Source organism: Aspergillus ambiguus (assembly GCF_047715705.1).
Source record: "Aspergillus ambiguus strain CBS 117.58 unplaced genomic scaffold BDV59scaffold_11, whole genome shotgun sequence".
Classification (NCBI taxonomy): domain Eukaryota; kingdom Fungi; phylum Ascomycota; class Eurotiomycetes; order Eurotiales; family Aspergillaceae; genus Aspergillus; species Aspergillus ambiguus.
In genome coordinates, this window is record NW_027395524.1 from 559,526 (window position 1) to 586,403 (window position 26,878).

General features: G+C 57.4%; 8 protein-coding genes across 8 annotated transcripts; 5 read left to right on the top strand and 3 right to left on the bottom strand.

The window, feature by feature from the left end:
* Positions 1 to 873: 873 nt before the first annotated feature.
* Positions 874 to 4,089, bottom strand: orlA (putative alpha,alpha-trehalose-phosphate synthase subunit Tps2). The gene is made up of 3 exons (XM_073688583.1): positions 3,508 to 4,089; positions 1,196 to 3,440; positions 874 to 1,144 (listed from the first exon to the last, which is right to left on the bottom strand). Exons 1-3 carry the CDS (start codon positions 3,877 to 3,879, stop codon positions 969 to 971), a joined length of 2,793 nt encoding a protein of 930 aa, XP_073549099.1. The 5' UTR covers positions 3,880 to 4,089; the 3' UTR covers positions 874 to 968.
* Positions 4,090 to 5,144: 1,055 nt separating this feature from the next.
* On the top strand, positions 5,145 to 6,788 carry BDV59DRAFT_176250 (uncharacterized protein). The gene has a single exon (XM_073689408.1). The coding sequence runs from the start codon at positions 5,170 to 5,172 to the stop codon at positions 6,754 to 6,756; it is 1,587 nt and encodes a 528-aa protein (XP_073549100.1). The 5' UTR covers positions 5,145 to 5,169; the 3' UTR covers positions 6,757 to 6,788.
* Positions 6,789 to 6,917: 129 nt separating this feature from the next.
* Positions 6,918 to 12,796, bottom strand: pld3 (phospholipase D). The gene is made up of 2 exons (XM_073688608.1): positions 12,669 to 12,796; positions 6,918 to 12,606 (listed from the first exon to the last, which is right to left on the bottom strand). Exon 2 carries the CDS (start codon positions 12,594 to 12,596, stop codon positions 7,080 to 7,082), a length of 5,517 nt encoding a protein of 1,838 aa, XP_073549101.1. The 5' UTR covers positions 12,597 to 12,606; positions 12,669 to 12,796; the 3' UTR covers positions 6,918 to 7,079.
* An 876-nt stretch (positions 12,797 to 13,672) lies between these two features.
* Positions 13,673 to 14,992, top strand: BDV59DRAFT_17183 (uncharacterized protein). Its single transcript, XM_073688622.1, has 2 exons — positions 13,673 to 14,156; positions 14,221 to 14,992. The coding sequence occupies exons 1-2, from the start codon at positions 13,775 to 13,777 to the stop codon at positions 14,931 to 14,933; spliced, it is 1,095 nt and encodes a 364-aa protein (XP_073549102.1). The 5' UTR covers positions 13,673 to 13,774; the 3' UTR covers positions 14,934 to 14,992.
* chl1 (DNA helicase) lies at positions 14,919 to 19,232 on the bottom strand (the record flags this gene model as incomplete). The annotated part of the gene is made up of 9 exons (XM_073694985.1): positions 14,919 to 15,575; positions 15,669 to 15,867; positions 16,051 to 16,156; positions 16,404 to 17,031; positions 17,077 to 17,247; positions 17,307 to 17,972; positions 18,018 to 18,610; positions 18,708 to 18,857; positions 19,115 to 19,232. The coding sequence occupies 9 exons, from the start codon at positions 19,230 to 19,232 to the stop codon at positions 15,357 to 15,359; spliced, it is 2,850 nt and encodes a 949-aa protein (XP_073549103.1). The 3' UTR covers positions 14,919 to 15,356.
* A 162-nt stretch (positions 19,233 to 19,394) lies between these two features.
* On the top strand, positions 19,395 to 22,249 carry BDV59DRAFT_17204 (putative chitin synthase activator (Chs3)). The gene is made up of 5 exons (XM_073688653.1): positions 19,395 to 19,740; positions 19,824 to 20,571; positions 20,626 to 20,745; positions 20,804 to 22,000; positions 22,049 to 22,249. Exons 1-5 carry the CDS (start codon positions 19,601 to 19,603, stop codon positions 22,058 to 22,060), a joined length of 2,217 nt encoding a protein of 738 aa, XP_073549104.1. The 5' UTR covers positions 19,395 to 19,600; the 3' UTR covers positions 22,061 to 22,249.
* A 112-nt stretch (positions 22,250 to 22,361) lies between these two features.
* On the top strand, positions 22,362 to 23,569 carry BDV59DRAFT_17236 (putative TBP interacting domain protein). Its single transcript, XM_073688705.1, has 6 exons — positions 22,362 to 22,616; positions 22,660 to 22,698; positions 22,745 to 22,754; positions 22,808 to 22,820; positions 22,866 to 22,971; positions 23,047 to 23,569. The coding sequence occupies exons 1-6, from the start codon at positions 22,571 to 22,573 to the stop codon at positions 23,493 to 23,495; spliced, it is 663 nt and encodes a 220-aa protein (XP_073549105.1). The 5' UTR covers positions 22,362 to 22,570; the 3' UTR covers positions 23,496 to 23,569.
* A 484-nt stretch (positions 23,570 to 24,053) lies between these two features.
* On the top strand, positions 24,054 to 26,831 carry BDV59DRAFT_176268 (putative spindle poison sensitivity protein Scp3). The gene is made up of 3 exons (XM_073689409.1): positions 24,054 to 24,384; positions 24,496 to 24,617; positions 24,720 to 26,831. Exons 1-3 carry the CDS (start codon positions 24,270 to 24,272, stop codon positions 26,091 to 26,093), a joined length of 1,611 nt encoding a protein of 536 aa, XP_073549106.1. The 5' UTR covers positions 24,054 to 24,269; the 3' UTR covers positions 26,094 to 26,831.
* The last annotated feature ends 47 nt before the right edge of the window (positions 26,832 to 26,878 follow it).

The window sequence follows — 26,878 nt, forward strand, 5'->3', positions numbered from 1 at the left end:
GAAGAGAATCCCACGACCCGCGAACAGTCATTAGCTATTACTTCAGTGCCGTTGACTAACCCGGGATCCAGTCAGGCACGGTCAATAAGGCGATCAGGCTGATCCTTCGGCTTTTCTCAATGGGAAAAAAATTTCAATGCCGGCTCCAAATGAATCACAGCGAGCCCAATTCCTCTTAAACGCTTCTCCATTGACGGGAAATTTTCCTCTCGGAAACTGTCTCTGCGGGCCCCGATTATAAATGCAGTGGACCAATTCAGCAGCCCGAGGAGTCATTTTCGACTGACGGGCATCGCACAGAAAGCCGAAACGCAGTGTCTCCTAGGATAACCGGCTAGACCATCCGGGCAACCAGGGACTAACCATGACGATCCGCGACGAAGGCAGACTCATTGGCCCTGGCAGCGATAGGGGACCCATATAGTCATCTCTTGACGGAGGGTTCTGCCCCCTTCGCCATGGTTGACGGTGGGCCCGGGGAGGATTTCGGTCAACTCCGCAATCCTACCCCATAGTCAACAGGGTCACCGACTGGACAGCATGCAGGATGAGGCATATGTTGGGCGAGAATCGAACGTCTCGAATCGGAAGAATTATGCATGTCTACTGTAGGGCCACGTGTTGGTCCTTGCGTCGTGCTTGGCCTGTCGTCTATTCTCTAAGTCTTACTACAAACCCAGATGCTCTCGCAACCCATCTATGGCATAGCATGCAAACGAGAAAGGAAGAGCAGGAAGATAACAAATCAGCTCTGGATCAAGAGCCAGCAAACACATAACAAACGAGCGACAACCTGTGGCAAAAATTAAGGCATTAAACTATGCTGCAACCTCGCTAATCAACGATAATCCCCCCATTCTAATCCACACGTCATGACGCCTTCTAATTCATACCGCTTCTACGCCCCAAGATGATATGGAATATATATCCACGAAAGATAGCTATCCTCGATGGGCCGACTCTCGCCGTCATTGATTCCAGTAGTCTGGCGAGGAGCTGCTGTTCAGCATGGAGATGGTTTCAATGACATCCCCGGGCTCCAGAAGATGCCAACTGGCGGCCGTCTGTTTCGAGCTAGCCCCGACAGTCACCGAATACACATGGTCTTGCGGGAGATCGAACTTGCGCAGAGCTCGGAACATATCTAGGCTTGATGTTAGTAGGGAAGGAACTTCACAAGAACAGAACAACCTACCTTCGTCTGTAAAGTCATCGCCCGAGCAGAAAATGAATTCTGGAGCCTTCCCAGGGCCATGACCATATTCATTGACGAGCCGTGTGGCGATAAACCCTTTGTTGACAAAGGTTGGTCGAACTTCCAGGTTGGCTTTTCCTGCCATGACTTCAACGTCCCATTTCCGGCCCACCGTTTCTTCCAGCTGCCTGCGGCATTCCCGGGCCTGGAAGGCTCCGTATTCGGGATCAGCCCGTCGATAGTGCCAGGTCAGGGCAACACGCTTCCGTTCGACGAAAGAGCCTTGCGTACGCTCCGTATAATGCTGGAAGGTTTCCATCACCTCCTTCTGCCACCCCATGTCCGACCGCTCAGCCAGATTCTCCCAGTCATCAGAGTGGGGCTTCCGGATGAAACAGCCATGCTCCGCACTCAGCCCCAATTCCGGGATATGTCCCATCCATTCGTCGAGGAAAGCTTGGTCTCGTCCGCTGATGATCCAGACGTCATTCCGCGGATCCGCAGCCAAGCTCTTGATCGTTCGCAGGACGCGGTCCGACGGGATCGCAGCCTGCGGGTCTTTGACGATGGGGGTCAGGGTCCCGTCGTAGTCGAACATGAACAGCCGCCGCCGGGCCTTCCGGTACTGTTTCAAGAGTTTTGCCCGGTCAAGTGCCGGGGTGGCGACGGACTGGTCAAACGAGGAGAGGTTGGTCAACAGGCGAGTGAGGAACTGCTTGGACCAAGATGAGACAGTGTTCGTGATGACATGCCTGTAGAGCTTCTGGTGTTGGGTCTTTCGGAGATCTTCTGGCATTGTCAACGCCTGGTTGATAGCTTCCGCCACACCGGCAGTGTCCCAGGGATTAATATGGATGGCACTGGAAAGTGTGCCTGCCGTCCCCGAAAACTCGGAGAGGATTAAGGGGCCATAGTTGTTTTGCTGGCAGATGATGTATTCCAATCCGGTTGTGTTCATGCCATCCCGGACAGTAGTGATTAGACCAACATCCGCCGCCCGAAGGAGGGCGAAGTACTCATGCTGCGAGAGGTACTGCGGGTAGTATTTAACAGGGGAGAAGCTCAGGGAGCCGAAGCGGCCGTGGATGGTGGATACGAGGTTCGAGATCTGGGCCGCGATCTTGTTCTCCTCTTTCTCCTCGTCAACACTCGTGGGGCTTGTCACTTGAATCAGGACCACCTTGTCACGCCATTCGGGGTACCGCTCGAGGAAGACTTCGAAGGCCTGTAGTTTCTGAGCGACGCCGCGGACACTATCTAGCCTGTCCCGTCCAACAATTATCTTCTTCCCCGCGTATAGCTTGCGAATGCCCTCCACCGCATTCTCAATGTCCGGCGACCCAAAAGCCGTGCGCTGGAGAGCCTTGACATCGATCCCAATGGGGAAGACATCGACGGCCACATGGGCCCCATATGCATCCACGCCGGCGGAGTTCGACTCAAAGCCCAGGACACGGGTACAGCACGAGGAAAAGTGCCGCGAGTAGGAGAAGGTTTGGAATCCAATCATGTTGGCACCCAAAACCCCGGTAAGAACCTCCTTCCGCTTGGCGAGACAGCGCATGAACTCACTGCTGGGGAAGGGAGCATGCAAGAAGAAGCCCATGTAGACATTCGGGATCCGTTGGCGTAACATACTGGGCAGGAGAAACAAATGGTAATCGTGGATCCAGACAATGTCCCCTTCTTGGTATTCCTGTGCAATGCGATCGGCAAAGAGCCGGTTCAGTCGCACGTAATCCGTCCACCACTTGCTTTCGGAGCGGCCATCGGTGGGACCGTGTTGTTTGTAGTGAAGCAGGGGGTACAGCTCCCTTTCAGCATAGCGCCGCCATCGTCCTTGGTCCTCCAGGAAGATGGAGTCATCGGGGACTTCGGACTCTGCCGACAGCCACACGGGGGAGATCTTCCCGTAGCGACCCGAGCTAAGCTGCTGGTCGAGCCGCTCCCGATCCTTTTTACTGACACTGAAACCGTCTAGGAGTGGGTGACTCGGTGGGCGTTGATGAGCATCGACGGGGACGGGGGCAGCAGCCTTGTTGAGCGCTAAGCCCGTCCCATTGACGGCAGAGGGAAGCTTTGCACTGGTGTTGACTGGGATGTGTTGCAAGGGGACCACGTCTTCTTCGACCGGCTCAACCTCACCCGTCCAGCCCACGAGGGTATGGGACCATCGAGTATCGTCCGAACCAAGATAGGCGAAAGAATCGAAGAGGGCAGAGGTGCCAGGCCGGGGTTTCAGCTCCTGTTCATTCGTTAGCTCACGATTTGGAGTGCTGGGGAATTGTTTGCAACAGCAATGGTGTACTGACCCAGTCCCCGCCGGAGCGGTAATAGACCTTGTACGGGATACAGAACGCCGCACTGATGATTCGACCTGTGAGATGTAGGCCTGGATGTTGCTCCCGCGGGTCCACCTCCAACAATGCAGGAGTCCCATGTAAGCTTAAGCGGCGCAAAAGTTCCTTGCCTGATTTCACGTTCTTTGCGGCCTGGGCTGGGTTGGCCGGGGTAACGGCCTCTGAGGCTGGGGACTCTTGGTCCGCAGTAGGGAAGAGAGGTGGCGGATCATGCTCCGGAATTGGAGGAAAGGGAAAACCAGAAGATGTATTGGAGGTAGGAGCGGGCTCAATATTCACGGTGCCAGGCTGCAAGCCGGGCACAACTGTTGGGGGTGAGGACATGACGGAAACGGAGAGGACGGATGATGACGACGACGCAACGGGAGTGAGATCAACGGGTAGTCGATCAACGAAATCGATCTCGAGGGGAACAAATTGACGCCGATCAGTCCGAGAAAGACATATTTCGTAGAGTAGTCTAAAATGAAAAGGTGAATTGGGATTCCGTTGGTGTCTTTGGTCTCCTTCACATGCTCAATGAATCATCATCACTCGGGGGGCTGAGAGTAGATGGATGCACCGAGAGGGATGAGTATGGAGGAAGGAATTGGAGAGGGGTGAGGATATAGAAGATTATGGGAGTGATGGGAGTGATGATATGTTGGGGAGGACGAAAACGAGGGAGAGAGAAGCAGAAGAGAGAGGAAGAAGAGAGAGAGAGAGAGAGAGAAAGAGAGAGAGATAGAGAGAGAGGGAGAGAGAGATGGAGGGGAAGAAGGAGGGGCAGGCGGTGAAGACGGCCTTTTGTGCTTATCTCGACGATCAATCTTCACGCTTCTCGCGGTTGCTGACAGACTATTCTCTCTCTTTCAACGCTTCTAGCATCAATACTTCTGGGAGACTTGAATCTCACCCAGAAAGACTCGGAGACCGCTCAACTGACCCGTCGGTCCGCCTAATATATCCCCGGTTGAACGATCCGCCCACGGGGCAACGGACGATGACCGGCCGGAAGATGGAGGAAGGCAAAAGAATGAACAAGCATCCAAGCTGATCACGGAGCTTGGCTTCTTTCTTCTCTGATTGATCTGGTTCTATGCAATTCGACTCCAGGGATCATCGTCATCCAAATTAATTAATCAATCCTAGCAATCATCGGGTCTGTACACTACTAATGCTACTAGCACGAGGGGCAGCCTCCCGGGTCTGACATCCTCTGACATCCTCCATCCACCCATTCCTGCTATTTCCTCGTCTCCCGTGTCTTGATTTAGCTTTTCCTCCCCCTACGGATTTTCGTCTCTCTTCCTGGTTTGTCCCCACCTCCAATGTACGTCATGATCGGAGCGGGAGGAACCAGTGCATCCATGGTGGCAGACGGTTAGCCCGTCTGGGAGAACCTGCAAGAAGATGATCCGGAGGAACGTGCGGCAGGAGAGGATGAGTTGTTGGATGGTTTTCGTCCGATTCTACTGCATGCACGAGATCCTTACGCCGTACGCCGTAGTTACTATAGTTAGAAGCACGTGAATATAGGCTGACTCATCTAATCCAATACACGTGACCCTATCCACTTCACCATCCATATCCAAGATCTTCAATCTCCCGTCAACCTCATCGTGTACGCCGTACATGCCCTGCATTGTCGCTCTCTCTCCGCTATGCCCTCGAGCTCGTATTGAGCGCGCCGCCATGCGCGTCGTTCCCCGTCCCAACATATCTCCCCTCTGCATCCTTCCGTCCATTCGATCTCTCCATGGAACCGCTCTACGTGCCCGAGAACCAGCCATTTTCAAGAACAGCTTGGAGAAGACCCTCGAAGCCCACCGTGTCTCCAATCGAGCGAGTATTATCCGAAGGGTCGTGAGCAAGGGTACTCTTCCCGCAGACAACCCTTCCGAGAACCATGTCTCCAACACAACCCCCACGGCCGATGCGCCTCCAGGTCGGAAGACCCAACAGCTGAAACGTCGCAAGACGAAACGCCGTCCATCCCAAGACGCTCCTCATCCCGCGGCTATCTACCCCCCACAGATAATATGGAGCGCCGACCCTCACCACGGTCGTCCCACGCAATCCCCGTGGCTACATGATAAGCCCACGGTATCGGACAGTCTGTCCCAGCTAGACGACGAGATCCAAGCCCTGGAGAGCTACCTCACTCCGACGCGCCTCGAGGAAGACACCATCAGCCAAGTAACCGCTGAAATAACATCCCTCCTAGAGCCCGTCGTGCCTCAGCCTCCCGTCGTGATCGGCTCCAGACGAACCGGTTTCGCCATGAGCCACTCAGATCTAAACCTCATGCTGCCGGTATCCGACACCGCGCGGTCCTGGGATCAACCCCGCAAACCGAGTTCCTCCCGGCCGCAGATTCTCAGTCTCTACCGCGACATCCTACACCGAGCCAGAGCCACGCTCCGCAAATGCCCCTCCTTCCAGGAGCCAGCTCCCTCCCCGCGCCAGCGCCAGCGCTACTCCGCCATCACCATGATCCACCGCCCAACCGGCCTCCCTGTCCGACTCTCCTGCGGCGAAGACCTCCCCGCCTCCCTCGAATACATCCAAGACTACCACGCCGAGTACCCCTCCCTCCGCCCGCTCTACCTGGCCGCCCGCCTGATCCTCGAAACCCACGGTCTCTACGGAACCCCCACCGGCGGGCTCAGTTCCGACGCCCTCCTCATGCTCCTAACCACCTTCCTGAAGACAACCCACGGCCAGTTCCGCACCCCCAACCCCGTCCTCGCCCCGCAGCTCCTCGGCCTCCTCCGTCTCTACGGCACCGACGTCGACCTCGCAGTCACCGGCGTCGCCGCTGACCCTCCGTGCTTCTTCACCGTCGACTCCGTCAAACGCGCTGCAGCCCACTACGCCGACCCCGCAGACCTCCCGGCGTACCTGCGCGGCCAGCGCTCCCTCCTCGCCCTGAAACGAACCGCCGCGCTGCGCAGGAACGTCCCCGCCGCTGCGCGGCTGTGTCTGCAGGATCCGGCCAATTACATGAACGACCTCGGCCGTGGGTGCACCCGCACGCGCGAGATCCAGGAGGTGTTTGCGCGGACGCATGAGCGTCTGGATGCGGCGGTTCGTGGCTGCGGGGACGCCTCTGAGTCGTCCCTCGAGAGGAGCGTGCTGGCACGTGCTTTCCGGGCGAATTTTGATGACTTCACGCGCATCCGTGCGCGAATCGCCTCTCCTGCTGTAGCTACGGGCTAATACGCGGTGTGGGATGCATGGATCAGTTAATGAATGTACTATATTATCGAATATAAGCTCCATACACCTAATCCCAGCTCTATAGACAATTGATATCCAATGCTGTGTAGAAAGAACGGAAAGGGGACGTGGTATCGACAATGTCGATGGCCAAAATGTAGATCGCAGAACGCCCGCTTGCTATGAGACAGTAAACAGCTCTAATATACAGTGGCGCCAATCGACAGGAAACTACAGACAGTAAGGTGTGGCAAATGACCTTCGGTGGGGATATGGACACGACAGCTCGCAGAGCTAGCGTGCGGGTTCGGTAGTTGTGTCGTTTAATTACTGTCGGAGGTTAGTATACGCGCCCACACGCTTGCCGCTCGATCTGAGAAACTTACTAGATTTCCAGGGGAGAGATCTGGTCCAGCGTGTAGAGCCAGTTCCCGCCTTGTTCTTCCTTCTCGAGCCTGCCGTTCGTTAGTATGGGTCCTATCTGGCGGGACAGTGGGCACATACCAGTCGTAGGGCCAGAGGATAAGATGTCCCTGGACTTGGTTCAGAAGATCCTCGGCGCGCTGCCGATCCATGACCTCGTCTGCGGCGTGGAACTCGCGTCGAGAACCGAGTGTCGTGGCTCTGCGTCTCCGACGGCGCGACTGCGTCGTGGCATTCCGGTTCAGGGCTTCGGAGTAATCGACAAACGCAGGGTCGGAGCGCCGCTTCTCTAGATCCTCGCCAGAGGAGCCACCCTCTTCGGGTCGTCCATTTGCTCCATCGGTCGGGCGCAATGCTGCCTTCTCGTCGATCGAGGACATAGTCTCCTGCTTCGCGAGCTCCGACTGCGACCGGTTGTTGTGGTGGTTGCCGTCGGCGCCGCGATGCTCCGATTTCTCCGTTGGCGAATGCACATCCGCAGGACCGGTGGGCGTCAGGTGTGATTTCACGTTCATGCCCAACCCCAGAGCAGCCGTTGCCCCCGTCCCCGGTGGCCCCGTCTGTCGTTGGTTCGACGGTTGGAAGGCCTTGGCGCTATGCTGGCTCTGCATCTCGGCGAACCGTTCCGCGTAGGCGCTATACTCCTTGTACTCTTTCCAGGACTTGACTTCGCTGTCGGGCATGCAGCGGAACACGCTCCGGAAGATCTTCGTGTTCTTATCGGCCACCGCGCACCATGTGTCGAGGTAGAACAGGTCGATGACTGGGTCCCTCATGCAGTCCTTGTCGATGAAGATGTGCTTCAGGTCGGGGGTGATGGGATGGGGATACTTGGTGGTGTCGAGCTTCTCCTTGGCCGTCGGTATGCCACTACCGCTGCTCTCGGTCTCGTTGCCTGACGATAACGCCGGATGGCGAACCCCCGGTAGCCCCTCCACGATGGGCACCGACTCCACGCCATCTTGGACAGGAAGTGTGGAGGCCTGGCTGGCTTCTTTGTTCTCGACGTGGGAACGGCGATTACTCCGTTGCGTAACTTGCTTGGGCTTTTGGACCGTGCCCTTACCCTCGCACGCGATTGGGGACACCAAAACCTCGGTCTTGGAGTCGACGATCTGGGAATCGCGCGCCTCGCCCAGTCCGGCCTCTGTGGCGCTGTGCAGGTTGTCAGGGCCAAAGCCATCCACATCCTTCTTGTGGCCGGGGTTGGATGTGACGCGGGAGTCGGCAGTGAGCTTCCGGTTGGACTTCAGGTTCGGGTTATTGCCCTGCTCCCAGTCGACGTCATGGTTGAAGCTATGGATGTCTTCAGACCGTGAGAGAAACTCGTCCTGGATGCGGTGTCGGCGTTCGATCATGTCCCGTTCATCCTGTTTCTCCAGCATGAGAGACTGCGAATCTCCGCGCGGCGGGGACGCGGAGCCCTCTTCTTCCATTTGGATGCGTCGCAGCTCCTCTTCCGTGGCCATGGAATGCTCCAACAACTCGTCCACGTCGATTCCGAGGTGCTCTCTCATCAGACGCATGCGAAGAGTATGTGGGTATCGGCCAACCAGGTAAGGGCGGCCATTCATGGTGGACCAGATCATGTCTGTATCGCGGACTACTGAAGCTACCTCCGAGTCTCGAGAGCCCAGCATCGACCGCTCATTGATGTTTGCCGATCCGATGATCGCCGCCCGATCATCAACGACCATGCATTTGGCATGGATGTAGAGCTGCTCCGTAACCAGCTGCTTCTGGGGCCCAATCTTGCCCCACGCCCTTAGACTGAAAAATTGGATATAATCCTCGGGTTCAATGCCCAAGGCACGGAGTCGCCCGAAGATCGACGTTTCGCCTCGGCAGATACTCCGATACTGACACATCATGATGAGACGGACACTCGTGCCGCCTTCACTATCGACCGTGTTTTGGAATCCTGGCATGAGCGGGATAATAATCACAGCACGCCAGGCCTCCTTGTTCTTCGCGGCGCGGGTGATCCGCTCAACCAAAGCATCCCCGATCCGGTTCTCGATCTTTCGGCCGTCGATCTCACAGGTACTGACGAAGAATTGGTTTTCGATATAAACGAAATGCTCCGATTCTTCGATCAGTTTAACGTAGGCGTTCATGATGCTATGCTCCGTGATGTCCGGGGTACCGGTGGACCAGGAGCTGCTCGAGCGCAGAATCTGCACTTCACAGGTACCGTCCAGGCCGAGAGCTTCCAGATCGGCAGGTTCGAAATCCGGAGGAGGCAACAAGAATGGCGTCGGCCGGGTCGGTTTACGCTGGCGCAGGATGTAGTTCCACCGTTGTACAAAGTGGCGCGTGAGATCGCGCGCGGGTTGACCGACGACATGCATGGAGATATCATGCCAAGGCATCCGAGGGATGAGGTTCCGATCATACATTTCCTCATACGGCTTGTCGAGATCATAAAAGTCCTGGATACGGGGATTGGAGTAGTCTTTTCCGGGCCACAACTGACAGTGATCAGCATCTTTGGGTCCATCGGGCGTCTCGAAACCGGTAGGCTTGTCGTCGGTGAGAAGGTGCTGTGGCGTATCCCATCGCCCGAAACACAGGTCGATTCCTCCCACGAAAGCTAGGGTGTGGTCGATGAGGCACAGCTTCTCGTGGTGCGCCCAGAAAAAGGTGTTTTGTCTGAACTGGTTCGGGGATCTTTGCACGAAGATGTTGGGGTGGAGGTCGAGAAGGGAGAATTTGGAGTATTCGGAGTCAATCGGGATAGCCGAGTTGATGTTGCGGTACATGATGACGAAGATCTTCACGCCTTCACGGGCCTTTTGCTGGAGAAGACGATCCAGGCGCCATTTCTGACTGATGGCGGCGGGTCTGCGCATGTAAAGCTCCGGACTGAGCCACCAATCGTGGATGTAGATGACATCTTTGGCCTGGTTGATGGCACGCGACACAACCCACATGTGGTCCCGCGCGTCGACCAGCCATTGCGCGAAGCATTTCTGACGCACCGGCGCAAAGCTGTCAAATCGATTTGGTTTTGCCCACGGAGTGTTGTTGACCATGAATCGAATAGAGTCTTCGAACTGGTGAAGTTGGCGCTCGTTTCGGGCCAACAGCCTCAACTTCCGCTCGGAGTTCTCGAGCTTCAACGTATGGTGCTGCGGATGTCTCGCCGACTCTTTTGCGGATTTGGCGAGCTCTTTGGCTTTTTGGTTGCGCAAACTGATCTTTTGGGTCTGGAGTTTGAAGAACGGATCAACTAAGAAGACATCGTAGATGTTCATCTCTTCGGGAGAATCCACGCAAACCACATAGCTATGTCGGACGAGGAACCACTTGGGGGAGTGCCGCTTCTTCACCATAGCGGGGGTCAACGCTCTCCGGAAGTCGAGTCCCTTGGATGACTGGATCATTAAGTACCCTTCCTTTCCATGATAGCTGCCTTCTGCAGCAAGGCGTACGCCAAGGGCCGACAACTCCAGAAACTTGCATAGCCGATTGCTGTCAGGTTTAAAGATCAGGAACCGAATCAGTTTCTGCAAGTAGGACTCGAGCTTCTTTCTCTGTCTCTCCGGGTAGCTCTCTCTTTTCGCCGCGGTACCCCCTTCGGCCGCACCTGAAGGCTCGCCGTCCGGGTTCGTAACCGTAGACTGCCGACGGGATATGGCGAGAGAGGAACGGCGTCGCGCGTGCTGGGGTCGCCTGCCGGCTCTCTCGTTGCCACTGGTGGCCTCGGCGGCGGTCTCATAACCGCCCTCGTCTTCTTCATCCTCCATGTCGCTGTCCAGACCGCGAACCCCGCGGAGGTAAGGAAAGGCGCTCCGAGGGAAGCGCGGGAGATTTTGGCCGCTTTCGGTGTTGCGCAGTTGGATATACTTCTGCGTCCCAAAATGCAGTTTGTATTTCAGATGCAGATTCGCAAAGTCCTTCAATGTGCGGTGGATGATCCACTTCATCCGGGTCATCCCACTGCCGTATTCGAGTTCTATCCGGAAGACCAGATGGCGATCTCCGGAATGAGAATCGATCTTGCTGTCCGTAACCCGGACCTTCACCTGTTCCAGAAGGATGGGGATGCGCTTGCTGCCATGCTCATCGCGTTGGAACATGCTAGCCAAAATCAAGGCGGCCGGCACCCCTGAGGTGAGTTCAGCTAGCAACTCTGCCGATTTGGCATGGTCCACCGTGTTGTCCGTCTTGCGGCGCTGGCCGATCAGCTTCAATCCCGCTTTGATCTGCCTCCATCGCTGGGCACTAAGGCTGGAGCCACGGTCCGTCCGGTGGCGCCTCCAGGGCGCCGCCAGGCCTTCTCCGGTCTCTGAGGGGCCAGCGAGACCGGTCAATCGCCGAAGATTACTCGGCCGACGATCTTCCTGGGGAGGCTGGTCCCCTTGCCCCCGCCCCGTGTATGTCAGTCCACGACTGTTCGCCAGCCATGCACTCCTCCGTCTCCAGGCACTGTCCCGATTGAGACGATCACGGCCCTCGTCCTCTGACACACCCTCACGATGCTGCGGGTAGTCCGCCGTGGACCGTCGCGACAGGAAGTTGGAGCGGTAGTTCTCGAACGGGGCAAAGGAGCCGGTAAGATGGAACGAGGGTCGACTAGCGACTCTTGGGGTGTTTGGTTCGGTTGGAGGCGCAGAATCCACTTCATGCTTCCGGCGTTGCTTTCTCTTCTTCCGCTGGCGCACGTTCTGTTCGCCAGCGCTCTCCTCCGCATCGGCGTCAATGTCACTCCCCTCCTCTTCCAGAGTGTTCGGGAAGCGAAACTCGCCCCGTTCCGAGCCAGGGGTGGATATGTCATGGGAGAACTGTCTCGGGTCGGTGGTGGCGGCGCTCGCGGAGCGGGAATGCGTGGTAAAAGGGGGCGAGGCGGCGAAGGCCTTTAGCTTGGTGAAGATGGACTGTTTCCCTTTCAAATTCGGATCGCCATCATCACCCAGGATGGAGGAGGGTTGGGAGCGAGCCACGTCGGCGGGACCTTCGTTTTCGGAGGCCTCGCGGGTGAACTGGACGCTGGGTTGTCGGGGGGACGCAGGATGAGACGACTGCGATTGCTGACTGGGGGGCTTTTTCTGGGTTTCCATCGACTCGTTCAGACGTCGGGGGCTTAAAGAGACAGCTTTCGCTCGCGCGCTGCCGTCCCAGACCGGTCCGGACTCGTTGGTTCGGTCGGCGCGCGACAACCTTTGGTTTTCATCCGTAGTGTTTGTCTCCTTCGCTCGGTTCAATTGGGTCTGCCTGGATCGGTCTCGGTCGTCTGTCGTTGTCTCCGGGGGGAATTCATGCTCTTCGGGGATGGAGTGGTTCGGACCCGTTGGAGAAGGGAACGGAGAGCCCAGTTTGGGGCCACTGGACATCCGCAGCGGTTCGGGTCGTTTCAGGTCTCTTTGACTGAGACCATCTGAGCCGGGGCCCAGGATGGTCGAAGAATCGGACATGACTATGGGACTAGGGCGGTAGGAGACGGTCAGCGGTTTCCAGAGACGAAATTGACACGGGGATGGGTGTACGGTGGAGAGACAGATCAAGAAGATACTGTCGATGGGGAGATTCAGCAAGCAAACATCCTAGCCATGGACGGTGGGCGTCAGACAGGACAGCTAAGAGAAGATGGAACGTTTGGGGAGAGGGAACGTTTGGAAAGGAGCGTTGGGTTTATTCGTCACTAAATCCGTCGTCCCTCGCGGTTAAGTGGAGCCGCCGGCCGCCGTCACCCCACAGCAATAGGGGTATTGCTTACTACAGAGCGTCTATTTAACTAACTACTTGGTACTTCACGACTCGCCTCCTTGGTTAAAAGGATTGGTTCTTCTCCCACCCTTCCGAATTATAACTGGAGCCGTTCATTATAAAGAGAACAGCTGTTTGATCACTTTCGGAGATGTCCTCATCGATTTCGAAATGCTGTTTTTGATGCAAAGAACGTGTCCAAAGACATAGAAGAGCCGCCTCAGCTTCCAACAGGGGATTTTGTACATCTGCTATCATGAAGTCATTCTAGATAAGCTCTATATGACTGGCTTGATGAAGCGGACCATGCAGACTATTGATGGCTTCGCGGTAATTGCCTTCATGTTCCAACAGCCGAGGGGTCTATACCCCTACCTTGGCCATAGAGATATATACGTACATAAAGAGGATGGAATAGACGTGCAAGATGTACATGTTTTGCCTAAAGGAATAAAGGATTGACGATAGCAAACATATACAAGGAATTCGATGTACTTCGCCACTAAGTAGCCAAGTGACTCTACTGGTACGTTGTATTATATATCCCACTATTGTGTAGAACCACCTAATGTGGCGTCTTCAGTCCTCCACTGGTACCAAGTAGGGACTAAACACCATACTCGTCACATCTGTCTACGGCTTCAGGAGCGAACAGACCAAAATAATAATAGTAAAAAAAAAAAAAAAAGAAGGAGAAAAAGGCCCATCTACTCCGTACAGTGTAAAGCCGACTCTTTTATCCTCGGCTTCGGCGAACCCAATAAGCTCGGTTCCTGACCACCTCCGACATATATTCTCCACCTCACCACATATGTAGAACAGTACTGTCTACATGGACTGATCTTCTACTCCTCCATCTACTCCGTACATCCCTCCCATAACCACCATGACCGATCCTCTCAAAACCTACGACACCGGCGTCTCCGCCCCGCCGGCGCCAGTCTCGCGCAAAACCTACCCCATAGCGGGCATCATCACCACCGTCTTCGGCCTCGACGAAATCCCCGCGGAGGCCACCGATGTCGCCTGTCTCTGGCTGTTACACCCACGACTCGCTACGCAGGAGCGCATGACCCCCATCGCCTCCGCCGTCATCTCCGACTGGAACCAGCGTCTCCGCGACGGCCGCACCAACGGGCCCGTCAAGGGCCTGATCGCCGTGGCCTTCGACCAGCGCAACCACGGCTCCCGCCTCGTGGACCCCCTTGGAAACGAGGCCTGGAGACAGGGAAACCCGCGCCATGCGCAGGACATGTTCGCCATGTTCCGTAGGTCACCTCCACCCACGCCCACAGCCTGGTGGGATCCCCGCTAACAACACCTCCCCCCCAGAGGGCACCGCCCGCGACGTCTCCCTCCTCATGGACTACCTCCCGTCCTACGTGTTCCCCAAGGCGGAGCGCACCGTCGTCGACAACCTCGTGCTGGGCGTGTCGCTAGGCGGCCACGCCGCCTGGAGCTGTCTCCTGCACGAGCCCCGCGTCAGCGGCGGCGTCGTCATCATCGGCTGTCCGGACTACGTCAATCTCATGGCCGACCGCGCCCGACTGTCCAAGATCCCGTCGTGGACGGCCTCCTCGCCGCCGGGCGCCCGCATCCTCGGCTCCGAGGCCTTCCCCGCCAGCCTGCTAGACACCATCCGCCGCTACGACCCGGCCAGCTACCTCCTCAGCCATCTGGACTCGCCCCCGGAGGGCGGTGCGGCCCTCCGCACGGTGCCCCTCCCCGACCCGACGGAGAAGGAACAGCTGGCCCTCCGGCCCGTCCTGGCGCGCTGTCTGGCCGGGAAGAAGATCATGAATCTCTCCGGCGGCGCCGATAAGCTGGTCCCGTACCACCGTGGGGAGATCTTCCTTGCCTGGTTGAAACGGGCGATCGCGCCTGGTGGGTGGTTTGCCGATGGCGCGGTGACGTTGGAGGATATCATCGACCAGACGGCGGGACATGAGGTGACCCCGAAGATGGTTCAGGAGGCGGTGCGGTTCATCGGGGATACGCTGGCTGGGGGGGATGAGTCGGGGTCGGTCCGGGAATCGAAGATCTAATAGAGAGCATAGATAGAGTTTGTGTTAGTATTAGAGAACTATGTTATGATTGACGACGGTCGAGGACATGTACAATGCTACGTCTACAAGCACGGCGTTCCAGGACGAGCGGCAATATCAACGCAACAGAACGCAGGCGCAGCAGGATGAAAGTGTAAACGTCCTTTTTATGGCATTTTGTTTAATTGAGATCGTAAGGGCATGCAAAGGCCATGCCGTGCTCGTCACACGCACGCCTTTTTTATCTTGTAGATCCGCGGACGGACGATCCGCGACTCCCATTTTGAATCCTCATTCCGTTAAAGAGAAAATCGGCTTGGAAAATGTGACCCTTTTTGATTCCACTGACCGTGGTCAGCGCAGCACCTGTCCTATTTTCGTTTGACTCTCTCTCTCTCCAAATAACACCGGATATTTCCACATTTAAGCAACCAGCTCCACCACACCACCAGCCTCCTTGATCTTGCGCTCCGCATCACGGGAGAAGTATCTGGCGCGGACGACGATGGGGATCTCGGGGACGCGGCCCTTGCCCAGGACCTTGGAGTAGCCGAGGGGGAGGAGGTCGATGACGGGGGCGGTGTCGGTCTTCTGGCCGCTCACGTAGGCGTCACGCTTCTCGGCGGGGACGAGAGACCACAGCTGGGGTGCGTTAGTATGTTGCTTGTTCTTCTTGATCCATCCCGTTCTGCTCGTCTTCGATCTCCCAACTCATTCCCAGAACGTAGAACGTACCTTGTCGAGGTTGATGACGGGCTTCCAGAACTGCTGCTGGGTCTTGTGGAAGTACCGCATACCGACCTTACCGAAGTAACCGGGGTGGTACTTGTCGAGGTTGGTCCGGTGGTGGTGCTGACCACCGGCCATACCACGACCACCGGGGTGCTTGCGGTGCTTGCCAATGCGACCGTAACCGGCCGACACATGACCGCGGCTGGAAGAAAAATCAATCAGTCAGCTTTGCGTTCCAAAAGAGGTGGTGCGTTTGTGTGTTCGTGCATCGAGACGAGAGCCTTCGGCGTGGAGGATGAAATGTCTTCTGGTCGCAAGCCACGGCAATCGGGGCGAACGGGGGGGGCGAGGCGAGAAAAGGAATTGAGTGGCAGTTTCGACTCACGCTTTCCGTGTCTTCGAGAAACGAGTAGGCATCTTGTCGACGGTGCTGTGCTCGACAAGACCGGTCTGGGTGTTTGGCGATGGGAGGGATGCGGTCGGGTGGACGGCTGGCTCAGATGTTGAATTCAAGGCTCGGGGGGAGCGGGTAGAGTGTGCGCTAGCGTTCGCTTGCCCTAACTTAGGGTGCAGCCCTGGTGCCCGTTCGGGTTAGTGGCACGTGATCTCATACTTCATCTACATAGTAGGCCCGCATTACGCAGCATCGTTCATTGATCTATACAGAGTTCTTCCGTTTTGCGGCGAAAAACTTCGACAGGCTGCCGATCGTCGCCCCCGCTGGCCGTCCTGAACTACCCTCCATGCTCTGTTTAATCCACGCCGGCAGCTTCCCTTGGATCCCCGGCCTCTCGTACCGTCGGTCGATCAGGACGATGGCCGCATAGTCGTTGCGGTGTCGAATCGCCCGCCCAATACTCTGGTTGACAGCCCGCATGCAGGAATTCTCGTAGAACTCCCGGCCGGCCGCCTTGGCCTGGGACTGCCGGCTCGTCTCCGGCCCCGAGCTCTGCGCGTACGCTTTCTGCTCGATGTATTGGATCTTGGCTTGCCACACCGCGCTCCGGATGTTGGGGAACGGCAGTCCGACAATCAACACCCCTCTTCCGAGCTGGTCGGAGAAGTTGATGCCTTCGGAGAGCTTCCCGCCTACGACCGAGAGGAGCAAGGCCCCTCGGCCGGCGGCGATGGTGTCGGAGTACTCCTGGAGGAGCGCCTCCGTCGAAGTGGTCATGTCCCGGGCTTCGTAGAGGATGGGCTTTTTCTGCTCCATGAACGCGTACACGGTCTGGCCTCGTTCGCTGATCATGGACTTCTTCCAGAGGCTGATGACCCGGCTGAGGTAGTCGTAGCTGGGGAAGAAGGCCACCACCCCGTCGGGGATCACCTGGCACAACGCCGCTATGGTTCGTCCCAGGTCGATGATCTACACGCGGTTAGAGAACGCCTGTTATGCCCGAAGTTGGCTTACCATCTTCTCGGATTCGCGGGTCTCATAGCTGAAATCGAAATCAGACCCATGGACGCCTTTGGGGAGCGTGTGCATGATGAGGTTTTCTGGTGGGATGACGTGGCCGTAGCTGAAAGTGTCCAGGCGGTTGGAGGGGACGTAGGAGAACAGGTGATCCATGTAGTCTGTCATCTACAGGGTGCCGGTTGGTTAGCGTAGGACCAGGCGCAATGGTGAACGTGGATTCATACCGGGGACATGGTTCCTCCTGCTAATATGACAGCCCGTGCGTCTTCAACGATTTCACGAAACTGGTTTGTCGGGTCTAGGAGCATGTACTTCAGCTGGATGTCGCCGTCGGTCTTCTGGTAGAAGAACCGTCCTTCCGCCGAGGGGTTCATCAACGGCAAGAGGAAGCTTTGTATATGAAACAAGACCGGTGTGGTCGGTTTTGAATTGGTCTGGGGATGGGATTGGTCTGTGGAGAATTCCATATACCCGTCGACCTTTCTGGCCAGCTTGCTTTCCTGCAGGTACTGGCTCAGTTTGTATGGATTGATCTGATCTACTCCCTTCCCGGCCATCAGATCCGACGGCTCGACAGGGCCTTCGAGGGCCTGCTTGTTGCCTATTGTGGAGCGAAGATGGCCCGCGATCGAGCTGACAAGGCGGATGACTTGGGCGACGTAGTTGCGGTTCTTCCCTTTCAAACGGGTTTTGAATTTCCGCGCGTAGGTCGTCAGTTGGAAGATAGCCGTATCCAGCTGGGAGAGCGTGACGGTCACGGAATGGATGTTGGATATTGCATCCATGAGGTTATGGGCTTCGTCGATGATGACGACATGGCCCTTGACGGAGAGATCGAGGGCCTCTCGGGCGGATCGTTGGAGTAACAGGGGGTAAGGGAGTGTGACAATCTATGGATGTCAGCCACCCGCTCGACATAAACAGTAGAAACCCACCTCTGTATGCTTGATGACCGATCGGGACGCATAGTAAGGACATACTCCCATCGTTTTGCCCAGCCTGCCTATATCCTCGATATCCTTGACGGTAGCGAGGGCACGGTCACGGAATTGCAACAACTGTGCCTCGTCTTCCTTCGACGGTAGAAAGGGGCACTTCTGCTGTTGCGAGACGCCTGGTTGTTGGAGATCCAAGCATCGCTCATTGATGGCGGTGGGATTCTCCAGGGCCGCCACCCGAGGGTTGATGCACAGGTTTTTGCGAGACCCGAGGGAGAGATGCTTGACACGTTCGGCCAGATCCTCTTCGCTCGTGAGGTCAGCGTCGGGGTCCTTGGGGATGCTCGATGGGACGGTCACCCGTCGAAGCTCGCTGGTGAACTGGCTGAGTTGGGAATGGGTTCGCGAGCAGTAGAAGATCTTAATCTCCTCGTCGGCCTCATCGGTATCTCGAGACTGCGAGATTTTTCCTTTGAAGCGTTCGAGTAGTTCTAGCGTGCTGGTGGACAATCCAGTGGTGTGGTCTATGCGATTTGAGGAAGAGTTTCTCTCTTCGGATTCACTGTCATAGTCATCGAGGGCGAATTGTTCTTCATCCCGGGGGGTGGATGGGCGTGGATCGACTTTCTGCTTCCTTTAGCTCTGTCTGGTCCATCGAGGGCAGTCATACCTGTCTCTTTCGGGGACCGTCGGAGTTTTCCAGGGCCCTTTTCTGCCGGTCCTCTTCCTGTCTGGACTGGGCCAGTCGGGCTTCTAGGGCCTTGCGTTTCTCGGTGAGGGCGCGTCGGGATTCCCGCCTGGCAAATTCGAGCATCCATTCGGGCTCGTCGTCGTCCCCTGGGAGATGCATCAGAGAATGTGCCTCGACATGGGTGGTAGCCTTACCGGTGGTGTTGTCGACGGCTTCCTGGAAGGCGCTGCGTTTGTGATCGCGGAGCCAGGAGAGGGAGCCACAGATGAGACTGAGGGACTTGCCCTGGGATGGCATCTCCATTATACATGTGCATTACTAGTGGACTGGGGAGTCACTCACGGTGCCTGTACAAGTTAGATAGAAGTTTCCTGCGTAAGACCTGTGGACTTGGGTGACTGACCGGTGGGGGACTCGAAGACGGCGACTTTACCGTCCTGGAGAGAAGCGTAGAGGGCGTGCATAAACTGGAGCTGGATGTCATAGGGGGCGTAGGGGTGGTGGAAGGGGTGAGAGGACATATCGATGAGTAGTGTAGTAAGTAGTGTACTTGTAGACTTCAATATCAATATGGATACTGAATCATCCAGACAGGAAACTCCTCCGTGAGACAGCCAAGACGTCGGAGAAGACCCACGGTTCTAAAATTCGATATTAATAGATCTTTCCTAGAGAAGGACTATCGTAGTAGGTAGAAACATTCTACTATTCTCCTCCTCCTGCTAGTACTACGGAGTGCTATCTACTACTCGTCCACTACTCCCACTACTCCTCTATTACTTACTCATCCCCACCTGACCCAACACATATCGTATCTCTCCCTCTCCCACCACAATCCTCCTCCGGCTGACGGCGCACAACAAACAAAACACAAAAGATAATTTCCACCATGCAGCGGCCACCATATGGTCCCGGGCCTGGCCATGGTCATGGTCCCCATCGGGGTCAGCCCAACTTGGGAGCAACGTGGTATCCAGGGGGCCAGGATGATTTTTACATGCCAGAAGTCATATCCCCTTCCCCTCAAAGGTATCCATCCATCCCACCGCTTCTTTTTCTTCTTCTCTCCTCTACCTCTCTCCCCCCTACTTGCCCCCATGCTCACCTGTCAGGGTCATGCCCGAAGTCCCCGAAAACATGCAGGATAACATCGCCCATCTGGAACATCAAGCGCGCGCCCCCCAGCGTGGTCCTCAACTCCCCGTGCAGTATGACCGCTCACGGTTCCCCGAACGTTCCTCCTCCGCCGCCGTCGTCGTCCAGCCCAACAACCCAGTTTCTCCCGGTTATGAGGCGACCACCCATTACGAACAGTCTGCCACCGTCTACGACTCCGCTGACGCCGCCCCCAACTTCTCGCCCTTCCCCGTCCTGCGCAACCCCCCGCCCAATGTCCCCCCCACCGACGAACAGCGAGAAGAGTCCCTCGAGCGCGCCCGTCTGGCCGTCTTGTCTTCCAATGACCCCGAAATGCAGCTGTCCTGGGCCCAGGACGCCCTCGCCTACGTCGAAGTCGCCATGCAGAACGAGGCCCGTCTGTCCTTGATCCAACCCCCGCGCCCGCAGACACCCTCCGTCGAGCGTCAGCTCAAGATGGACGCCCTGAACATCGTCAACTTCCTCGCCGACCAGTTCCATCCCAAGGCCGATTTTCTCCGCGGGATGTGGCTCGAGTTTGGCAAATTCGGCCACCGCGTCGACAAGAAGGAGGCCTTCCGCGCCTACTCTCGTGCCGCCGAGAAGGGCTACGCTCGCGCTGAATATCGCATCGGCATGCAGTTCGAGAGCTCCGGGGAACCCGACAAGGCCATTCGACACTACGAGAAGGGTGTCGCCCTATCCGATTCCGCCTCGTTCTACGTAGGTCTGCCCATCCCCCGTCGAACCAGGCTGGTACTGATGATGGTTTGACAGCGTCTGGGGATGATGATCCTTCTCGGTCAACATGGTCAGCGACAGGACTTCCAGATGGGCTTGGATTACATCCATCTCGCCGCGCAGTCATGCGACGAGAATGCGCCCCAGGGTGCCTATGTGCGTCAGCCTCTATCCTCCCAAATCGCAACCAACTAAACTTCCTAACCGACTCCAGGTGTACGGAATGCTCTTGGCCCGAGAGCTCCCCCAAGTCAACGTGCCCGAAAGCTTCCTCCCGCTAGACCTCAACGCCGCGCGCGTCAACATCGAAAAGGCCGCCTACCACGGATTCGCAAAGGCCCAAGTCAAGATGGGTGCCGCCTATGAATTGTGTCAGCTCGGCTGCGACTTCAACCCCGCCCTGTCGCTCCATTACAATGCTCTCGCCGCCCGCCAAGGCGAACCCGAAGCCGAGATGGCCATCAGCAAGTGGTTCCTCTGTGGGCACGAGGGCGTGTTCGAGAAGAACGACGAGCTGGCCTTCACCTACGCCCAACGCGCCGCCCAAAGCGGCTTCCCTACCGCCGAGTTCGCTCTCGGTTACTTCTACGAGGTCGGCATCTTCGTCCCGTCCGACATCAAGGAAGCCCGAAGCTGGTATGCGAAAGCCGCCGCCAGCGGCAACAAGGATGCCTCCGGCCGTATCGACAGCATCTCCCGCTCCAAGACGTTATCCCGCAAGGACCACGAACAGGTGGCCATCGCTCGCATCAAATCGCGCTACGGATCCGCCCAGCGCCCCAATCTGTCCAAGCCCGTGCCCGAGAACATCGAGATGCCCGATCCGTCGAAGATGAGCCTCGCCGACAACCCCCCGTCCAGTGCCGCCCCCTACCCAGATCGACCGGCGTCGCGAGCCCGCCCCGTCTATCCCGCGGGCTACGCCATGCCGGACCCCCGGCCCAGTTCAGCCTTTGGCATCAACCCCAACCTCCGTTCCCCCGCGCAGCCCAACTACCACCGTGCGGCGTCCTATGGCCCCGGCCCGCAGAACTTCCGCGCCGGCACCCCGTCCAGCGTCAGCTCGGCGCCGTCCGGCACGCCCAAGCTGGATATTGGCTACCAGGCCCCCATGGAGCCCAGCGGGGACATGCGGAGACGTCCCGCGCCTGATCGACGACCTGCGCGAACGCCGGTTTCCCCCAGCCACGGTGGTCCCGTCGGTTCCCCTCGACCACTGGGCTCGCCTTCTTCGGCCAACTTCCCGGGACGCACCGACTCCATGCCCTCCCCTGGCAGTGTGTCGTCGTCGAAACCCCCGTCCACCGCCTCCAGCCAGAAGCCTTCGAAGTCGCAAAGCGGTCTCCCGGGTAAGGGACCCAAGACCTTTGAAGAGATGGGAGTGCCTACTGCCCAGAAAGATAGCGATTGCGTACGTTGCCTCCTATGTTCGTTTGGTGTTCGTGTCTAACTTGCCCAGATCGTCATGTGATACCCTGGAGTCGACGGGCTCTGCGTCAGTATTTCGGTTGTTTCATAATTCAGCGTCTGGGGGATTTCTGTTTCGCCCCCTGGCCAGGTATTCACGTCTGGGACGTCGTCCGAAGGAACGAAAGTCAGATGGTCATCCACAAGGCGATCCGCGTCTGCGTCTGCTTCTCTTGAGCTTCTTCTCTGTTTCCTGCCGTATAATGTATTAATTGGAGTCGCCGACTCTGTTCACATATTCGAGCCTGCATTTCCTTGTTCATATCGACTGTGGTCTTGGTTCTTGGTTTCTGATGGATGGCCGCGCTTGCATGATCTTCGAATTCTTAGGTTTGTTCTGTCTGTGTGCATAGATCAGGGTTCCTTTGGTCGTCAGCCCCGTTCATGATGGATGAATGTCTGTCGTTGGTGGGCCACGTGATCGTCCAGGTAGTATGTAGATACTCGCAGTCCCATATCTACTCATTTCATCCTCGTCTCGTCCCGTCCCCCTCCGCTCAACCACCCGCCTGCCATGGCTGACAAGAAGAAGAAGAAGGAGAAGCCCTCTCCCGCAGACGGTGAGGATGTCTCCCGCCTGCACTGATCCGTCTAACTTCTCAGCCGGCAAAGACGCCCCGGCGTTGATCCTGGAGTATCTCCGTAAGTCGGTGCACGAGATTGGCAATCCAGGACTGACCAGTTCCAGACCAACAAAAGTATCCCACCAGACCGTTCCTTCCCTGACCTGACTGACCCCTGAAACGCACAGTCGTCCATACTCGGTCGGTCTCGCCCCTACGTCCACCTGTACGCGGCTCACCCCCCAGGCAATCGACATCTCCGCCAACCTCCACAACAAGGTCACCAAAGGCGCCGCCGCAAAGGCACTCAAAGACCTCCACCAGCAGAGACAGATCGAAGCCCGGGTTTCCGGTACCCCTCTCGTCTCCTCCCCATCTCATCCCATCCCATAACTAGATAGTACTACAAGTACTGAACGACGAGTAGGCAAACAAACCGTCTACCACGCGCTCCAAGACTGCAGGACCGTCTCGCCCGACGCCCTGGCTGCCCTCCAAGCCAACACCGCCCGCCTGCAGACGGAACTCGCCGTCCTGAAGGACAAGGAGAAACAGGCGCGCGATGAGCTGGCCGCCCTCCAGACGCGCCCGTTACTCGCCGAGCTGCGGCGCGACGTCGACCGGCTCGAGCACGAGAGGGAGTCGCTGCTGGCGCGGTTGGGGGAGTTGGGGGCAGACGACGACGGCGACGACGGCGACGGCCCGGTGGACCGGGCGGCGGTCGAGAGCCAGTGGCGGGTCTGGCGGAATCATGCGAGCGTGCGCCGTCGCATCTGTCGGGATCTATGGCTGCGGTGCTCGGAAGTGGTTCCTGAGGGGATGACTGCTGAGGAACTGTGGGAGTCGTTGGGGCTGGAGGGCGCGTGTCTTGGGTGAGGGTGATGGTGAAGATGATGGGAATATGGGCGATGGGCGGTGATGCACGTGTGGGGAGGGATCGGCGCCGTGTGGTGTGAGGGGGAAGCTGAGAGCTGAGATGGAGCTGGAGCTAGGACCTCAGCCGAGATCATCAGATGAGAGAGGTCATGGGAGGGATGACGCAATGGGATGCTGGTATTTATGGTTCCGTGGGTGTGATTTCAAGGAGATACTGAGGATGGGGATGAGGGTGAGGATGATGTATGATGTATGATAGTCTGTGGTGATGTGGATGGGGTTATGGTATGAGAGGATGTGATTGACGGAATGAAGTAGAGTATCGGGGAATGGAATGAGTCGTTCTAGAGTGTCTCCTGTGTCTCCTCGGGTTAGATGGTGAGGGAGACTGATATATACTTCCAGGTATACCTGAGGCTCCATCGGTGTCCTATACAGAAGATACCCATCTACCGTCTATATTCTCTAGTACAATCCAACACTTCCATTGATATTAACTGATCGAAAATTCTCTAGTCTTATTTCCATTTTATAGTCGATATCCTCTCCATTCTATATCATTCTACCCATCCTGCTCCTCTATCTACATCTTCATCTGTACCCCACCCTCCGGATTTTGTGGTCCGCCGCCGCCCCAGTTCGCTCATTCTTTTCTTCTCGTCCTCTTCCTCTTCCTCTTCTCTCCTCCTCCTCTCCACCTCCCATCTCCCTCCTCTCCTCTATTCTTCCCATCCCCCCTTCATCCTCCTCCCCCCCGGCTGATTCCTCAGCGACATGAAGAGTCGTGCGCCGCTTCCGGTCCCCGCCGGCTCGCAGCCTGTGCAGAACGGTCATTCCCGCAATCTCTCCGGCTTCGACATGACTGCCCGCAGTCCTCCCAACCAGAGCAGTGAGTCTTTTCTGACTCCTTTTCGTGTCTTCCTCTTCCCTTCTCCCCATCTACATTACCTCGTTCTGCAGAATTCGTCAACCAGACCGCGCTGATGGATTCCTCCGCCAGATACCAAGCATGTCCCCTGCAAATTCTTCCGCCAGGGTGCTTGTCAGGCCGGTCCGGCCTGTCCCTTCTTACACTCGACCGATTCCGCGATCGATTATGCTCCCTGCAAATACTTCACCAAGGTACCTTCTGCCTTCATCTCGCCCACCGGCTCGTCCGCGGGCGCTTCCCCGCCTCTGCCAAGCCGAGAGAAGCCATGCGATCCCATCTGACGCCTTCTCTAGGGTAACTGCAAATTCGGAGCCAAGTGTGCGCTGGCGCATATTCTCCCCGATGGTCGACGCGTCAACCGTCCCAACCCGGGCGGCATGGGCTTGGGAGGAAGCCATTTGAATCTGGGCGGGCGAGTCAACCCGCAGGCCTATGTCAATCAGGACTCCGCCTTGACGAACTCGGTGCTGTCGCAACAGCGCATGAACGGGCACGATCCCAGATATCCCCACCCGCTACCCCCCCAGGACGAGTTGCAGAACCTGGCCCCCCAGCACCAGCAACAGCCCCCCTATGATTCCATCCCCACCATCGACGCCGGCCTGGCCTCCGACCCCGGGTCCAAGTACGGCTCCCCCGTCGACGACCTGCGATTCCCCATGTCCCCCAACCACCGCCACCTGACCGCCCTGGACGCGCCGCTCCCCGCCTCCTTCGACAGCCAGGGCATCTCTCACGCCGCCCGTTACGGCCCCGTCGCCGCTTCCATGCCCTCCAAGTTCGGTCTGGACCTGTCCTCGCCGCCCGCCCAGCGCATCGGGGCTCCCTCCGACGCCCTCAGAAACCTCCGCGATGCCGCCTACGGGTCGGATCTCCGCAAGCCCACCTCTTCCTCCTTCATCGGCTCGTCGCCCCCCGGCATCCCCGAGGACAGCGTCGGCCCCCGCTTCCTCCACTCGTCGCGACCCGTCAAGCCGCGCATGCTCTCCGCCAGCGTGCCGCGCCCCACCGCCCTCGACGACTGGGACGAGAGCAACTTCCCGATGGAGGAGGACTACCTCCCGATGAACCTGCACGATGACGTCCTGACCCCGCAGGAGCGCCTCCGCCGGCTGTCCCGCACCGACCACGACCTCAGCTCCAGCCACCGCGACCTCGGCGGCCTCGGAATGACCAGCTCAAGCTTCTCCAAGGTCGGCTCCCCGCTCGCCTCCAGCCCGTCCCGCTTCGGCGCCCTCTTCGCCAAACAGCGCCAGAAGAAGGAGGAAGACGCCCACGGCTCCTCCTCCCTCCCCCACGTCGGCTCCCCGCTCCGCGAGTCCGCCCTCAGTCTCGGCGCCAGCCCCGCCCTCGGCGCCATCGGATCCCGTCAGCTCGACGACCCTTCCCCCTTCGCCTCCACCCCCTCCCGCCAGCCCATGTCCATGATCTCGGCCCAGCTGGGCAGCATGTCCCTGCATCCCGGCTCCGCCCGCGGCCCCAGCTCCCGTCTGGACCGCTCCCCCGTCAGCACCAGCAAGATCGACGAGGAGCAGAGCGATCTGGTCTTCTCCATGGAAGAGGAGGAGAACAACAAACGGAGCAGCTCGTCCTGGGGCAATTCGAAGACTGACTCCTCTGCCGAGGAAGACTCGACCCCGACGCGGACCGCGGGCTTTCAGTCATGATGTGGGGGAGGGAAGGTCCCCCTGCTTCGTTAGCCGGGTCCTCGCTTGGAGGCTCCGAGCGAGACCCTACGACAGTCCACGAAACCAAAAAGGAAAAAGGAAAAACGGATATAAGAGGGAGTTCTTTAAAATCATGTGTGCCAGACGGGTTCCCAGGCCCTGTCATCGCCCATCAGAAACACAACATACAAGTCAGCGACTTTGGCGGACACGACATTTTGCATAGAACGGTTCAGCGATCTCCCAGGGGGGGTTTTGGTCCCTTGCATATTTTGCCTCAAAACGACAAACGACAAAAAAAGCTTCTTCTAGACAAGGTTTGGGGTTTGGTTCTCGGCAGGTTGAGGCTCCTCGACGATCCCGATCCCTCTCCCTTCCCGTATTTAATCTTCATTTAGGCCGAAGCATCTGTCTATCCCGGGTCAAAGAGGCGGCCGGCGTTCAACTCCATACGGTCTGTGATTGCGTCCGTTTGCTAGTGCCCATGGCTATTCGTGTACACACTAATCCGTCTTCTCTTCTTTTCTTGCCCTCTCTGTACCCGATCATGAGTTAACGATGTCTTCTGTTCTTTCTTTCTCCCATCTACGCTTTTGTATATCTTGCTGGCTGAGTGGTTTCTACGTTCTGGATAAGGTATTGCTGTTGCGCCGGGTGGTCTGCATCATACAGAGACCATGTTATAGTAAATAACGCATTTGCACGCGTGTCACCCGTACCTACGGTAGACTTACCTACGGACGTAGTCCGATTAAGACTCATTTGCATTCGAGCCTACTCCGGCG

Coding starts and splice junctions, on each gene's coding strand:
- orlA (XM_073688583.1), bottom strand. CDS start 3,879: ATGTCCTCACCCCCAACAGTTGTGCCCGGCTTGCAGCCTGGCACCGTG. Junction 3,441..3,507: donor ACCGCTCCGGCGGGGACTGG/GTCAGTACACCA, acceptor ACGAATGAACAG/GAGCTGAAACCCCGGCCTGG. Junction 1,145..1,195: donor CGATGACTTTACAGACGAAG/GTAGGTTGTTCT, acceptor CATCAAGCCTAG/ATATGTTCCGAGCTCTGCGC.
- BDV59DRAFT_176250 (XM_073689408.1), top strand. CDS start 5,170: ATGCCCTGCATTGTCGCTCTCTCTCCGCTATGCCCTCGAGCTCGTATT.
- pld3 (XM_073688608.1), bottom strand. CDS start 12,596: ATGTCCGATTCTTCGACCATCCTGGGCCCCGGCTCAGATGGTCTCAGT.
- BDV59DRAFT_17183 (XM_073688622.1), top strand. CDS start 13,775: ATGACCGATCCTCTCAAAACCTACGACACCGGCGTCTCCGCCCCGCCG. Junction 14,157..14,220: donor GGACATGTTCGCCATGTTCC/GTAGGTCACCTC, acceptor CCTCCCCCCCAG/AGGGCACCGCCCGCGACGTC.
- BDV59DRAFT_17204 (XM_073688653.1), top strand. CDS start 19,601: ATGCAGCGGCCACCATATGGTCCCGGGCCTGGCCATGGTCATGGTCCC. Junction 19,741..19,823: donor ATATCCCCTTCCCCTCAAAG/GTATCCATCCAT, acceptor CTCACCTGTCAG/GGTCATGCCCGAAGTCCCCG. Junction 20,572..20,625: donor CCGATTCCGCCTCGTTCTAC/GTAGGTCTGCCC, acceptor ATGGTTTGACAG/CGTCTGGGGATGATGATCCT.
- BDV59DRAFT_17236 (XM_073688705.1), top strand. CDS start 22,571: ATGGCTGACAAGAAGAAGAAGAAGGAGAAGCCCTCTCCCGCAGACG. Junction 22,617..22,659: donor GAAGCCCTCTCCCGCAGACG/GTGAGGATGTCT, acceptor CTAACTTCTCAG/CCGGCAAAGACGCCCCGGCG. Junction 22,972..23,046: donor GATCGAAGCCCGGGTTTCCG/GTACCCCTCTCG, acceptor AACGACGAGTAG/GCAAACAAACCGTCTACCAC.
- BDV59DRAFT_176268 (XM_073689409.1), top strand. CDS start 24,270: ATGAAGAGTCGTGCGCCGCTTCCGGTCCCCGCCGGCTCGCAGCCTGTG. Junction 24,385..24,495: donor CAGTCCTCCCAACCAGAGCA/GTGAGTCTTTTC, acceptor TTCCTCCGCCAG/ATACCAAGCATGTCCCCTGC. Junction 24,618..24,719: donor CCTGCAAATACTTCACCAAG/GTACCTTCTGCC, acceptor CGCCTTCTCTAG/GGTAACTGCAAATTCGGAGC.